Source organism: Cucumis melo, chromosome 3 (assembly GCF_025177605.1).
Source record: "Cucumis melo cultivar AY chromosome 3, USDA_Cmelo_AY_1.0, whole genome shotgun sequence".
NCBI lineage: Eukaryota > Viridiplantae > Streptophyta > Magnoliopsida > Cucurbitales > Cucurbitaceae > Cucumis > Cucumis melo.
This window is the reverse complement of record NC_066859.1, coordinates 8,807,632-8,824,117: the sequence shown is the minus strand read 5'-3', so window position 1 is coordinate 8,824,117 and position 16,486 is coordinate 8,807,632. Positions and strand designations below refer to the sequence as shown.

Sequence of the window (16,486 nt, the reverse complement as noted above, 5' to 3'; positions counted from 1 at the left end):
TATACAAACAATAGTCAAATATAAACGATTGTGTAACCAAATTAAACGATAAAATTGAAAAAATAAATCATCTAGATTTAGCTATGCAAACCTAAATGATCATGTACCAAACAATTGCCAAATATGAACGATCGTGTATCAAATATATTACACAGTTGTTGATGACGTGGCTGATGGAGCATTTTTGGTATTTTTAATTATGAGTATGTGGGTTTCTTCTGTTTTCGAAATTGTTCTATAGTGTAAATATTTTGTAAATTTGTTATATTTTTTAAAAGGTTTTTACAATGTTTATAAAAGATTTAAATGTAATATTGTAATTTAAAAGAAAAATAATGGACAGAGTTGTAAATTTTTATAATTTATGCACAGTAGTTGAGCATATGGAGTTTATTTTATTTGTTTATTGAGTTTAGAATATTTTACATGGTGGAATCTTATTAAGAAAATGGCCTTTTTGTCTAGGGGTGATACAAAGTTTTTTTAGTCAACTAAAAATTATTCTTTTACCATTTTATTTTATTTGTTTTAAAAAAGACCATTTTTATAATTAATGTTTTGTGCATAATCTAAAAGGATTGAAATGATAAAATATACTTTAAAAGGATGCACTTTATTAGAAGTTCTTTCATATATAATATATATATAATATTACATTTCACTTGAGGTCTTCATAAAAATTATCTGAAATTCATTCTTAGAACCAAATGGGTTGTACTCATAAACAAATAAAAGTTTAAACATCCCTTACTTTCTATACTTTTGGGCTTTCTTTTTTATGGTTATTCCGTTAAAATATTCATTTTGGTCTTTGTACTTTTAACTTTGGTTTAAGTTGATAGATGTATTTTCAAAATGTTTATTTTAGTTTCTGTATTTTTTTTCATTTTGGTCCTTGATAATTCAAAAGTTATAATTTTGATCTCTTAAAAATTGGGTAAAATAAAAAATAAAGGAACAAAAATGACTATATTTCAAAGTTCAAAGACGAAAATAAAATTTTTGAAGTTACAAGAACCAAAATAAACCAAAGTTGAAAGTTTATGAACTAAAATAAGCATTTTAAAAATATAAAGATCAATACGAACCAACACTAGCTAAAAGTATTGGAATCAAAATAGTGTTTAAACCATGAATAAATAAAGAGAAAATATCAAGTTAAAAAAAAAAAAATAGAAGTGTCTAATAGCACAAGTAGCATTTTTCCTCAATTCTCTTTCAAATTTCCTTCAACCTCCAAAATTCCTTTCCAACAAAGTAGTATTAGGGCTAATTAAAGATGTGAGACCCCAATTGTGTCTTAAAACTACGTGTTAAGACTGCATGCAACAGGAATTGGTTACGATAAAGCTGCACGCGATGAGATTTGGCGACGAGAAATGTTGTGATGCAAACTATATTGTAAGGCGTTCTAGCTATGTGATAAGAAAGAGCTATGCTTTGAGATGGGAGGCGTTGTGAGCTTCCTTCACCGTGAAGTAGCTAACGTCATAAGGTTAGCATTCTGATTTGACATTGTCGCCCACTTCGTTCAGAATAAGAAGTGGCAATAGCCATGTGAAATTTTGATATTGGATGAATCTCACCATCGGGCAAAGGCAATCATTCGAGCATGGAAAACTTCACCGAAAAAGGCCTATAAATAAGATAAGTCGGGCAAGCTTAAGAGCTTATTTCTACCTTGTGTTTACTTAGGAGAGTTGAAGGAATTCACAAAGATTTTGGAAGTTGCCACAAGTTCAGAATTCAACAAGAATTTACAAGTATTTTAGCTAAGAGCTCAATAAGGAGGTTACTCGATTGTATGAGTAGTTTTCTTTGAAATGTTTGTGAAATAAATAATGAATTTCCATTATGGATTCCTATATATTTCTCTCTTGAATTCTTGAGTTCAATCATTTTGATTATGTTTCTCAAATTCTTAAATGGATTTGGCTTACAAATGAATCAAATTTGAAAATGAATTTGAATGATTGTTGCAAAATGATTTTTAGTACCCTATGCAATGAGATACCTCACACTTGCTTGTGATCTAGTCTGGGATGCCCTATTCTTATTGTGTGATCTAGGATAGAATGTCTTATACTTGCTTTGTGTTCTGGTATAAAATGCTTTATACTTGCTTTGTGATAAGATGCCTTTTGCTATGTGTTTATCATTTTAGTCCTTCCATCGCAAACCTCTCTTCATAGACTCAATTATAAATTCGTTAATGTGGCATTGAGGCTCTATGTTTGTGACTATGCTATGTGATAAGACATAATCATCACGTATAATATGTTCGCTATGTCTTTAGGCAAGGATTGTGCAATAAAAGGTACACATCCTTTCCACGCGTAACTATAATATGTTCGCTATGTCTTTAGGCAAGGATTGTGCAATAAAAGGTACACATCCTTTCCACGCGTAACTACTAATTCTGTGTTGAGTATAAGTTTTCCTATCGTTTGCCCAAGTATTAGAGAAATGATAGGTTTCCTAGGTAAGCTAAGGTCGAACATGGAAAATTTCTATCGATCTTAGTTATAATGTTTACTTCTTTTCAGACGGTATAAATATCTATATAGTATAAAGTATAATTGTGTATGTGTGGATTCAATCAACTATTTATATTAGAGATTCTGTAGAAGGTGACATGGAGTGGTGTAAATATGGAGAATGAACTAACTTACGTTAAAGAAATGTGAAGGATGGTCTCCAAGTTGTAGGCAATTAAGCCATGTGGCAGTCCTTGATCCGATAGGCATCACCTAACCATCTTCTCACTAGAACAAATATAGGCTTTAATGTCGCTCGAAAAAAATGAAAAAAGACCATTAATGTCGGTTTTGAAAAAGCGGACCTTTAATGTCGGTTTTCCACCGACATTAAAGACTAAGCTTTAATGTCGGTTTTAAAACGACATTAAAGGTCCGCCATTTTGAAAACCGACATTAAAGGTCCATTTAAATTTAAATTTTAATATTTTTATTTTTTGAAAAAATTAGACACTTTAATGTCGGTTTTCCACCGACATTAAAGGTCCATTTATTTTTTTTTAATAATTTTTTTTGTGAAAAAATAACATTCTCTCTCTTACTTTACCCTTTTCGACCGTCTGCTATACGAAGATCAACCATTCGACCATCTATTCGACCATCTCCCTCGTCTTCTCCGAACGACTCCTCTCCATTTCTTCTCCGATCGACGCCACCATTTTTATCGACGCCACCATTTTTATCGCCGCCACCATTTTTATCGTCGCCACCATTTCTATCGCCGCCACGATTGTTGTTCTCTTCGCCCACCCTTGGAATCAAATTCGGCCGCATTTCTCTCCTTCTAAAGAAACTCATCCGCTCGTCCGCGTTCACAGCAACCAGCAATCAGGTTCGCCCACCCGTGGAATCAAATTCGTCCGCGTTCACAAAATACATCCTCTCACATTCTCATTCTCCCTCTCACATTCACAGTAACGACGGTAAAATTTCCATCTTCTTTCAAGTGGTCGCGATTTTTTTAATTTGGGGTTTTTAGCATGTTTTTTGATTTTGATTTAGATTATGGATTCTTAGATAAGGGAAAGTTGTCAAGGCATTGGAAGATTTGTGTTGCGGGCTTTATTGGCGTCGACGAATCTTGAAAAGCATAAATTAATTACAATAATGCTGTAAATAAGGATGAAATGGCTGGAGTTGCGTTTAGTACAAGCTTCTTGTATTTGGTAGATGAGGTGTAGTGACAGGTAGGCAACCGGGTTAGAGAAGTTGTGCTATGTTAAAATCTTGGTCAAACTGGAAGTTCTTACTTTCTACTAGGTTCATAGAAAGGAATAAAAAAACTATTCTCTTTAGAATTAGCTTAACTTAGGCAGGAAAATGAATGGAGAAAATAAAGCTATAACACTGCTGTAGTTGCAAGAAGTTCTTATAAAATCGGCAATAAAGTAGGAATGTAGAGACTTTTAGATTTGAGAGACCATATGCAGCTGTGTAATAGTGGAGGTGATCTTCAAAAATCAGTGTAATTGATCTTGTTTTCTAATTTTCTAATTTTCTAATTTTTTTATGGTTTAGGTGAGAATATAGTTTTCTAATTTTCTAGACCATATGCAACTGTTTTCTAATTTTCTAGACCATATGCAACTGTTTTCTAATCTTCTCTTGTTTCCATCTCACCTTTCTGCTTGGATGATTTAGGTGAGGATATAGTTTGCATCGGTGTCATTCTTCGTGATTCTGACGGTACTGCTCAGGTTAAGAGTGTTACTGGCAATAAGATCTTGCGCATTCTAAAAGCTCATGGTATTGTACTTGTTCTTCTTGTTCATCAATTCAAAATTTTAATGTATTAGTTTTAGGTTTTAGATATTACCAGGATAGATATGGAAGATTGAGTATCTGTTAATGTATTAGTTTTAGGTTTTAGTTGTTGTGGTAATTGAATGTATGTTTTTTTATTACTATCAAAAGGGCTTGCTCCAGAGATTCCTGAGGATCTTTACCATTTGATTAAGAAGGCTGTCTCGATTAGAAAGCATTTGGAAAGGAACAGGAAGGACAAAGACTCCAAGTTCAGGTTGATTCTTGTGGAGAGCAGGATTCACCGGCTAGCTCGCTACTACAAGAAGACCAAGAAGCTCCCACCTGTTTGGAAATAGTAAGTGGTCACTGATTTTATTCTCTGTAGTTATTTTGATATCTAATATTTATTTTTTTTATGGTATCAAACACGTTGGTTACATAAATTTGAATCTTTTATTTAATAGGGTATCACACAAGAGGTTAAGAATTTTGTGGGTGAATTTAAGTTTTTGAATTTAAAAGTTTAGAAGTTTATAAATTTAAGTAAAGGATGAAGTGATGGGAAAGAGAGTTGAGGAGGGAAAGGCATAGCATAGTAATTATAGTTGTATAGTTGTTTCCCTACCTTTTAATATTGATTTCTGGGCTTTTCTGTACATTTCAAGTCGTGAGAGAGAATGTTATATGTTATATTAAATTTGTTTTCATCATCAACTTCTGCTTTTTGACGATTTGAGATAAATTTAATTTAATTAGTGTTTCAACATGCATATATCTACTATATTATATTACAGCTTACAGCTTATAATGGTTTAATTGATCATATTAACAATCATTTTGAGTGAATTGGATGAATTATTCATACATCAATGCGACGCTTGAAATTAGATTTTCAGTAGACTGTTGTTGTAGCAGTATGTACTTTGAGAGAAAAAAAAATGCATATTTAAGAACTATTAGTAGTGATATAAATTCTTCTTTTTAAATGTAGTGATACAATGTTGTTGAGTTAATGCGATATACTACTTATACACCAACATTATATTTTAAATTATTGGTGTTGGGTATTTGTTAGCATATTTTGGTGATGTATTTTCTGTTTAAAGTACAGTATTATACCCATGCAACCATTACATCTCATTAAAAGAAAAAACACTTTTAAATCTCAAAATTTTAATTCTTAATTTTATGATATATTTGAAATTGCTTCTTCTTCCTCCAACAAAACATTGAAAAAGAAAAGTCTCAAATTTCATTTTTCAAAACATTTTAAAGTCTTCCGCTGTAATCCAGAAAAAGGCATAGAGGGTGATGTATATTTATTTATTATGAATTATCTTTAAGGTGGTAAATCCACTCACATGCACTTCAGCGGTCTTTTTTTTTTTTTTTTAAAAAAGAAAAGTATTCTCAATAAATTTGTTTTTATATCTTGAAATTTTTAATGATCTTAATCGCATTATGTCGGTAAACTTCAGCTTTAACTTTATGGTACCAACTCGAACAATGACTTCGTCTTTTGATAGCTTCAACTATACATAGTAATTCATTAGATAGAATTTATTGGTTTTGTGTATAATATAGAGGCTTTTGGTTTGGGTTATATAGAACTTGTTAGTTTTTGGAATGTGGGTTCAGTTTAAGTTTACTTAATTTCGTTGTTTTCTCGACTTTTTTTGTAGATTAAATTGCATCTTATATAATATGGATAAGTCGTGGATGCAAAAGAATGATTATTTGGAAAGAAGCACGATGTTTCCTATCTTATATAATATGGATAAGTCGTGGATGCAAAAGAATAAATTGCATCTTAGAGTTGCTCATCTTATATAATAACGCATGATGTTTCCTATCGTTCAACTCTTTGGAAAGAAGCACGGAAAGGAAGAAATAATGATTATTTTGATGATGCTACTCGAGATTGTGCCTCTCGGATTGTAAGTATACTTATAATTACAATACATAATCTTTTGTTAACCTAACTGATGATGAAAATACTTGTATTGTTTTATAGGATGAATTAGTTGCAACACATAAAAATGAGGACATCTTGACTGACGCATTGGGTTCCAAGGAGCACGGTGGATGTGTAAGAGGCGTGGGTGGTTTTGTCTCTCAATCACAATATTTCAAGACAGTAAAAGGGAAGGAGAAAATGATAACTCCACAAGAAGAGGATGACTCGATATGCAAAAGTGACAAGAAGAGAAGTAATCACTCGAGGTCATCCATTGGAAGTATTAATATAGATCTTGATGCCGATGAGGACACACCTAGCAACAAAGGAGTGGAGGTAATTGACTTTGTTGTCACTTTTAGTTTTTTAACAATATAGGATCAATTGTTCTTAACTATGCTTTTAATGTTTGTAAAGGAAACACCATGCCAATTGTCTATAGGATCCATTAATAATATTGTTGCAGTAGCCACGATAGTTGAGGATAACATTGGATGTCCCAATGTTAAAGTTCTAGTAGACGTGGTTACGGGAGAAAATTTGATTATACCCAATCCAGTGAAGGGAAAGATAGAGACTTTAAATCAAGCATTGGGTAACATTATAGAATGGCCTCGTCGGCTTGTTTCTACGATCAATAACAAACAAGTGTGTATCTTTTTTTACTATTTAAGTTTTGATTTTATTTGTATATGTATTTTGAATTTAGAACCTTGGTTGTGATAGGAGGGTTCAACTAGGAAGGATGTCGTATACTCTTCAAATTATACTGATGTTAACGGGATTATCAAGCTTTTAAATAGACATGCCGTGAACAACATGAAGGATGTAGACATGACTCGCATCCCAATGAACGAGCTAATATTTGGAAGTGACAAATTTGTTTATTTAGCTCGTGAAGATTTGTTGCATTACTATGGCATGCTTGAAATCGGTTATATGTGTATACTAGCGTATATTACGTAAGTACAACTTATACTCATCTTTATCTCCAATACCACTGTTGTAGTTAGTTTGCTGATATTTTAATACTATGGTTGTTTTTACTTAGATGTCTTTGGGATAAATGTGACTGTGCAAGAAATTTTTTTGTCATTGACTAATCAAAAATATCGTCACATATCAAAGATCGTGATCTTCGATCCAGAAATTTAGCCAACCAGCTAGAAGCAGTTAACTTGGAACAGAAAGTGCTAATTCCATATAATACCGGGTAAATAAAGAAAAGAAACACATTAATAAATTTCCATTGAGCTTAAATGTGTACTCACATTGAAGATGTTGTTTATTGTAGTTTTCATTGGATGTTGCATGTTATCGATCTTCGTGAAAATTGCGTTTATGTTTTGGACTCTCTTCGGAGTAAAGTCAACGAAGACATTCATGGAGTCATAAATGTGTAAGTGTATTCACTTTATTACTTCTTATTTAACTTTATTGTCTTCTAATGTTTCAAAATATTTAGAGGGTTGAAGACATGGCAAGCGAAACACGATCTACAACGCTATCGATTAACTCCAAAATGGAGACCTGTAAAGGTAATTTGCATTTACACGTAATTATTTTTTATGAAACATAAGATTAATTTGTATTCAATTTATATATATGCAGTGTCCTCGTCAATTGGATTTTGTAGGGTGTGGGTACTACGTGCAAAAGTACATACATGAGATAGTGCAAAAGTACATAATTCTAGTACTTCTATTACTAGCCTTGTAAGTTTCTACTTTAACTTTTTACATATTACAATTTATGATCTAAACTCATACTTTCCATATCTTTCTCTTTGTGCGTAGTTCAATACTAAAAATGCATATAGGCAAGAGGAGATTGACGAGATTCGAACTGAATGGACAGCTTTTGTTAGCAGATTTGTGTAAGCTTTTAAATGTGTTTTTTGGTCGAGTTAAGTTAGTAGTTGATTTTTGTAGTTAGGTTAGTAGTTGATTTTTGTAGTTAGGTTAGTAGTTGGTCGAGTTATGTTTTTGTAGGGACGGGCAGTCCTATAGTTTTTTTAAGGGCAGGTGGTCCCGTACTAATTGTTGTTTGTTAGATAGTTTGTACGTATAATTTAGTTAGTGAAGGAACTTTCTATTGTGTACATATACATTGTTTATTAATCACGATCTTATATATTATCTTTATATTTTTTAGTTTTCACTTACAGTTGTTGGTTGTTTTATATATAGGAGTTGGATGATTTTATTTGTTGTAGTATTATATAGAGGGTGGAAAGGTGTGCTGATATTTTAGGTGTTGGATGATCGTATTTGTTGTAGTACTATATGGAAGTGTGGAAAAGTGTGCTTGTATTTTAGTGTTGGATCTTATGCATTGTAGGTGTTTATTATTGGTTTGCCATGGAGGGTAGGATGTGTTGTTTGATATGTGTGATTATATATATAAGTGGGATATATTGGAGGATTTGGAGTAGTTGGACTTGTAGTGTTGAATATAGTTGTGTTTATTGATATGTGATTATATGTAGGTGTTGAATGATGTGTATTTGTTGTAGTTCTATATGGAAGTGTATGTTGGAATTTTAGGTATTATTGTGAGCATTGTAGGTGAACTAATTATAAGGCATTGAGTAGTAGGCATTATAGCCAGCGTGCAAGCCATTTTTTTATTTTTTACAATATACGATGACGAACATTTCCGGACGTAATTCAAGTCAAATAATGTCGATTTTACCGTCATAAAAACTATTGTAAATACGACATTAAATGTGCGTCGGTTTAAAAACGACATTAAAGATGTACCATAAGCGACATTAAAGACATTAAAGACATCTTTAATGTCGGTGGAAAAACGACATTAAATATGTACAATAAGCGACATTAAAGACATCTTTAATGTCGGTTTAGAAGCGACATTAAAGAGATCTTTAATGTCGGTTATCCACCGACATTAAAGATAAACCGACATTAAAGGCCTTCAATAACACCTACAAAGATGTCGGTTATAAACCGACATTAAAGCCTAACTGACATTAAAACCCTTTAATAACGCTCACAAAGATGTCGGTCGCCAAGTGACATTAAAGGCCAGATTTCTTGTAGTGTCTAATTAAGGCGAGCAACTCTTGATGCTTAAACTCTACACTTGTTCACCCTTTGGGATATAAATGATAAAGATAAATTAATCGATGACTATCTAGATTTTTCTATTTATAAGAGTTACATTGCCTCTCTTTTAAGGTGGACAACCTCTCAGTGTTAGGACACCAAACTTGTTTTCTTTTTTAGACACAATGGTGGAGGTCAATCGACAAAATGGAGTTTATTTCCAAACTTCTTTCTACATGAGCTATTTCCTTGCTACTTACTCTCTAGAGCAGTTGGCGATGAACACTGGCCAAGCGATGGTGTCAAGCTTAGCTAAATGTGATGAACCTTATAAGAAAAGATCTCTTACCAAGCAGTTATCATGAACTTAAACTACTTATAAGATGAACGGTAAAGAAGTGACAGAAAGACAGTGAATAAAAATGTAATGTATTGATTGATGTTGGCCTTTCAACCATGAAAATGTATAAATGTCAAAACATTACAAAAAAATTACAAAAATGGAAAGTAAAGAAGGGAATCGAGCCGCAGAATGCCTTTTGAGCATTCTTTGGCTCTTTTACAAGTTAAGGGGAAAATTAGTCATTTCTCTCTCTAATCTCACTTTAAACTTTCACTTAGAAGTTGACCGGAGAAGAGAGGGGAAGAGGAAAGGAAATTTCTACAAAAGGAAAAAAGCTATTCTTTTCCACTAGCTCTCATGGAAACAAACCTCCTGGAGCTCTCTAGCTTTTGGTCCATTCAAACATCCTGTACATGGTGGAGATATAGGTCTTTCAAAGGCAACTTTGGGCGGAAAGCTTCTACTTTTTTGTACCTATTAGCACCAAAAGAAACCTTGTCAAATCACACCTACTCCAGCTATCATTCTTGTCTTTTAGTGAATCTCTTCAAGTGATGATGTGGCCTATCACCTCGTGAAGTTAATCATTAGGCAATCCTCCTATCGCTAATTAAGCTTTCGCACGGATTCTTCTTATGATCCACTATATTTCTTCTTTTCTTCATTATCCTACGATAAAACACTAAAAATCATAGTAAATCAGGCATGGAGATTTATGTAAGTTGTATTCTCTTATCTTTATGAATTTGAAGTAAAAGCTATGCGTTTTGACACTTTATCCTACGTTTAGACTCCATTGTTTTACCTAAGAGGCCATATGTGTAATGAGATTGATATAAATTGTTGTATGCGTTGAGATTACTTCACACAACCGCAACTCAGTGATAAGAATGTGTTGACACTTGAGGTGTGGAGGGTATAAAAGATGGAATTTGTTCTGCGAAATGATTTTGTGTTATGATATATAAAACGCATTACGCAGAAATGCTTTCTTATGCGATGAGATTTATGATGAATTGATTTTGCAAGAAAATGGTTTCTATGAGATTTGTAAATATTTGCCAATGAGTTTTGAATGTGTAAATCGTCTAACGCAGCTAAATAATGTTATGGTTTGAACTCATATTTTTATTAAAACTCATACTTATTTATATCTCGTGGTATTGTAAAAAGAACTTTGCAACACACTATGGCGAGGATCGATTTATTGAATGTATTGGTGAAAAATCTTACTCACTAGACTCTTTTGTCTAATCTTCAAATGTTTTGTTTTATTCCTCCCCCAGGTAACGAAGGACATCTAGTGTTGACTTTCCATCTTAATCGCCTATCGTGCCATAAACGTGTTGCAACATTTTGTTTGTAATCACAAATAGCTCCCATAACATGTAGATTTAGGCGAAAAGAGCAAATATTTGTTTCAGAAACTTGTATAATTTTTACTTTGTGGAAAGTATTTTGTAAATATCTAAAATGTAATTTTTGTTAAATTCTAATGACGTGTTTGTTACTCCAAATTTTTCAAATCAAAATTTTACCACAATGTTAAATAAGTCTTTATTATGCATTTAAAATGATTTTTGTTGTATTATTACGCTTACTAGACGTTCAATGTGTTATCTTGCAAAGAGATATGTGTTGAGTGTCTAAGCAATCATGCCTCCGCATGGACGTATTAAGTGATTATGGGGCGGGGCGTGACAAAATATCATTTTCAAGAAGATGACAGGCAATAATATGCACTAGAAGAAATTTGACTTTTAATGTCGATTTAAAACCGACATTAAAGGGGTTTAATGTCACTTGGAAACCGACATCTTTGCGAGCGTTATTAAAGGCCTTTAATGTCTGTTGGGGCTTTAATGTCGGTTTAGAAACGACATTAAAGGCCTCTTTAATGTCAATTTAAAAACGACATTAAAGGCCTTTAATGTTAGTTTTCAACCGACATCTTTGATAGTGTTATTGAAGCCCTTTAATGTCGGTTAGGCTTTAATGTCGGTTTAAAAATGACATTAAAGGCCTTTAATGTCAGTTTTAAACCGACATTAAAGGTCTTTAATGTCGTTTTTAAACCGACATCTTTGATAGTGTTACTGAAGCCCTTTAATGTCGATTGGAATATGATGTCGTTTTAAAACCGACATTAAAGGCTTGTTTTTGTCCATTTTTAGAAAATTATATTTATTTAATTGTTGTATTATTATCCATTTTTTATAAACCAACATTGAATCCATATAGATAAATATTTTTTTCTCGCTCCAACAAATCAATAAAATTAATATTATTTTAGAAACTATAATATTTATTTTTTACATTTGTATACACAAAATGAAAACTTAATATTGTGTTTATATATACATTCTACAACAATACATGAAAAAAGATCCTAATACAAGACGTAAATAAGAAAAATTCTAAACGTCTTCTCAATCTTCAATCTTCAACGATTGTCTGGTTATCTACACAATCGCTCAGCTTTCAATCCGATATAACTTCAATCATTCTACAAACAATACCAAAACAAAGCTAAACGTGAGGTATTTAAATATTGAGGTAGAATAGATGCATCTAATTAGTAGTTAAATTCACTTATTAATCACATCAAAATAAGGAGATTAGGTATCCTATAAAAGATAGGACCATTATTAACATAAACAGAAGGCTCAACATATAGGAATATACCTGTAATAAATTTAAAGAGGTACCAAACAAAGCTAAGCATAATCACAAAACCCAAATTCCAATCACAAATCCAAGTGCATAAGGAGCAACTTTACTTGAAATCAGTTCCCTTAGCTGAATAGGTAAAATGGGCCTTCGTGTACAATTCAAACATTATAACTAAACAGGTAAAACGTCATTCAGCACAGAGAGGAAAATTTGTCATCAACTTTATGTAGTCGCTAGCTGAATCAAAATTACCCATCTTGAATTGGAATCTCTCACATCCTATTGTCTTTTACTGAAAAATAAAAGAATTTGCCCTTGATACTAAGTAGGTGATTATGTGTTAAATTCAAGATCTCTTCAATAAGATTCCTCTATGTTATAACCAGACACAAAACTATGCAAATAACAAAAACAAACTCAAAGACAATCAAACTTTTCAAATAGGTATTTCGTGTTGTGTGCATACAAAGAATACCTCATTCCTCAAACTTTAGTACCTTCAAGGATGAGTTCCACTTTTGCTTGTGTTGAGTGATGGAAATCACAAGTTCAGCGGCATACTTCCCTGGTGGATGGTTCTAAACTGTTAGGAGTAAACCAAAAAGAAACAAAAAGATAAATTGCAACAACCTACATACGACATGCCAATGTGGGTATTTGTTCACATACTAAAACTCAAGATGGATACTTTCGGCTAAAATCTAAGATTTATTTTGATAAAGAAAATGTTTATTTAGGATTTATTCCCAATATGTTGATACTAACTTATCCCCTTCCACTTTTCTGCCTAATTAGTGTCGAACAAATTAATAACTTATTGATAAGGTATTTTTCATGTATCAATGATCCTAAATTATAAATAAATTAAGAGGAAAAATAAGTTTCTCATTTCAAAAGGATGAAAACTGCCAAAATATTAATGAAATATATTTCAGAGATTACCTTATAGAATAGCTTGCAGTTACTCCACAGTTCCAACATACTTGATATTTTGAGAGCAAAGTTTTAACACCACTAACAAGCAAAGAGGTGTGAAAGAATATTTACCAAGATTGGGTTGACGAACTCAGTAGCAAAAAAAGCTCAGGCATAGTTATTTAACCGATTACTGAAATATCACATTTCCATTTTTTCCCTTTATAGCTCATATGGAACCCTCCCCCCCCCCCCCCAAATAAATAAATAAAAGAAAATTCTTTTGGTAAAAGAAACATTTGATTGATACTTCATAGAAATTTGGTATAGACAAATGAGCAACCAAACAGTAGGAGCAAATATCTCACTTGCTAGTGCTAAGTAAGATATTAACTCCATCTTCGGCGATCAATCTCAAGTGCTAATAAGATCACACTTAATGCGAATCTAGAAACCTCAATTTTGACATTTTAGAACACAATGTAGATGATCAATGCAGAACAAAACATAAAAACCACATGATAAGCTTAATACATACAAAATCATATGCAGTAAAGAAATAATGGCTCCAGTAAAATGTTTAGTCGCTCACCTGAACTCTTGCTAATTCTTCAAAAGTTGTGGTCGACTCTTGTACGCTCTGCTCTGTTTGCTAAGAATCAATTATACAAGTTTGAGAGGAATGCTGAGTTTATTTTCAAAATGTGAATATTAGTTTTCTACTAAATGTCTACAATTAGGTTAGTATTTACTTTTTATTTTTCTTATTAGTAGATCATTATATTTTCATGTTTCCAATGCTATCCTAAAGAGGTACATTTGCTCTTTTGTTGGGATATTAGGTGGTGTTTCCAGGAGAAGAAAAAGAAAGAATGAAGACGTATATAACATCTCAATCATAAAAAATGTTATAAAAATTACACTTATTCCTTTCTGAGCAAATGGCTTAAGAGGCACCAGGTTGTACAACAATTGCAAATTTCTTATACACCTTCATTATTCGTAGTGATTTATTAACAGCGATAACAAAAATGTAGTCACCTAGCTTTATGGTATGCTTAAGATAATGGACCTTTTCCCTACCGCAACAAAAAATTACATGATTCTCTGATTGACCCGTTCAACAATGAAGTTATAGAAACAAACAATTTTTAAGATGAACTCAACCCACTGATCCCCTTCTCTTCCCCAACCCATCACTACAACAACAATATTGGCAAAATCAAAATCAAAATCAGTTGATTCTTGTAACAAACGAGCTTAAAGAATAACACCCATTGCATTACCGAATTACCTTTGAAATGTTGTATGTCAGACGGAAGGGAGACAGTGGTGAGAAGTTTCAGGAGGAGAGAAAAATCGAAGAGCAATAAGCATGAAAAACTCAAGTGTCAAAACGAGGGCCATGATCATCTTCAAAAGCTGGAATGTGGACCATTTCTTACCCTGTAACTTAATGTATTTCCCTTTAGATATTGCCATTGGAAGAATGAAGAGGCTACAAAAGAATCAAAACAACAAGGTGGTTCTGAAACACGACTGGTGGAATTGAAAGGAAAAAAAATATACAATAAGTGAGGTTTGGGAAAATTAGCCATCGAAGAAAGTGGGAGAGAAATTTTGGTGGGTAATTGAAGGATTGGATTTGTGTGTCATATATCCACTCTCAGAATCAACGAAAATCAACATAAAAACATCGAACAACAGAATCATCCATGTTTAACATCCAGCCACTTAGAAGTAAACATATAATAATAATAATAATAATAATAAAATCTCACACCATTCTACCATCAAAGCGTCTCGTAAGATCAGTACACAAAGAAAACCATAAAGAAAAAAAAATGAAAACTACTTAAGTTTTTGTAGAGATGGAAGAAGAGATGTACCGAAAAGCGATGCGAGAAAAGCAAGAATGATTAAAAGGAAAATATGGAAGAAGAGATGTGGTGAGATCGTAGATCGTAGAGATACGAGACGTAGAGATGGAAGAAGAGATGTGAGATGAGAGATATTGAGGGAAGGAACGGAGGCGGCTGCTAGTAGGTTAAAGAAAAGCAACGCAAACCCTAACTTAAAAGGAAAACATTAATTTTATAAAAATAAAAAATAAAGATAGCTTCAATGTCGGTTTTAAACTGACATTAATCCCTCCTCTTTAATGTCAGTTTAAAACCGACATTAAACATCCTTGTTTTTAAAACCGACATTAAACCTCCGTTTTTATTTTTTCCAACCAACATTATAGGTCAAATTTCTTATAGTGATGGTTCTATTTCAAGTCCCAATGCTTAACAAGAAAAACTACAATAATTGGAGTATCAAGATGAATGCTCTTCTTGGCTCACAAGATCTGTGAGAGATTGTAGAGAAAGGATATGTCGAACCAGCGAATGATGGTGGTCTTTCTCAAGCACAAACAGATATTTTCAGAGATTCAAGAAAGAGATACAAGAAGCTCTCTATCTAATCTGTAGCGATCTAAAAATTCTATATATTTCCAAGTATGTTACTAATGATGCAACAACGAAAATACTCAATTTTCCATAAAACACAAGTAGGAAAACATAAAGCTTCTTTATTAACACATCCTTGAAAGAATAGTTTAATGGAATAATAAATCAATTAATAAATGATCAAAACAAGATTGAGGTACCCCTATCTAATTTTAAATAATAAAAATAAAATAAAGTAGAATAACCAAATAAAAACCTAGACTCTATATGCAAAAGCTAGCTCTGGGATTATGGCTCGTTTACGGATCCTTTTGCCTATTAGTCGCCTTATCCTTACCCTTATTAGAAAACATAACATAGAAAAATAGTGAGTATAAACATACTTAGTAACAAACCCTATTACTAGGGTCAGGCTAAGCACCTATATCCTATAAATGCACTCTACTAGTAAAATCATGCATTGTTAAAACACCCTACTATAAACAAAATGTGTCCTAGAAAATTGGTGAATCCCGAAGGAAACACAATATCTAGTGGATCTCGAAGGAAACACAAAACTGATGAATGCCGAAGGAGACACAAAATAGTGGATCCCAAAGGAGACACAAACTTGTGAATCTCGAAGAAAACACAAACTGGTGAGGGACACATCGTTACAAGTAATGGGGAAACTACTAGTAAGCCATAACATCACATAACAAAAAGCAGTCATATAATTTATCAGCCATCACAACCACCTACCCAACTTATAACTCTGACTCAATCACATGCTAAATCCACTTATAAACTTT

The 16,486-nt window shown here is 32.6% G+C and overlaps 1 protein-coding gene across 1 annotated transcript; it reads left to right on the top strand.

Annotated features, from left to right (window-relative positions):
• The first annotated feature begins 2,356 nt into the window (after positions 1 to 2,356).
• LOC127148653 (40S ribosomal protein S13-like) lies at positions 2,357 to 4,639 on the top strand. Its single transcript, XM_051082848.1, has 3 exons — positions 2,357 to 2,387; positions 4,179 to 4,283; positions 4,452 to 4,639. Exons 1-3 carry the CDS (start codon positions 2,357 to 2,359, stop codon positions 4,637 to 4,639), a joined length of 324 nt encoding a protein of 107 aa, XP_050938805.1.
• The last annotated feature ends 11,847 nt before the right edge of the window (positions 4,640 to 16,486 follow it).

Coding starts and splice junctions, on each gene's coding strand:
- LOC127148653 (XM_051082848.1), top strand. CDS start 2,357: ATGTCTTTAGGCAAGGATTGTGCAATAAAAG. Junction 2,388..4,178: donor CAAGGATTGTGCAATAAAAG/GTACACATCCTT, acceptor TGGATGATTTAG/GTGAGGATATAGTTTGCATC. Junction 4,284..4,451: donor GCGCATTCTAAAAGCTCATG/GTATTGTACTTG, acceptor TACTATCAAAAG/GGCTTGCTCCAGAGATTCCT.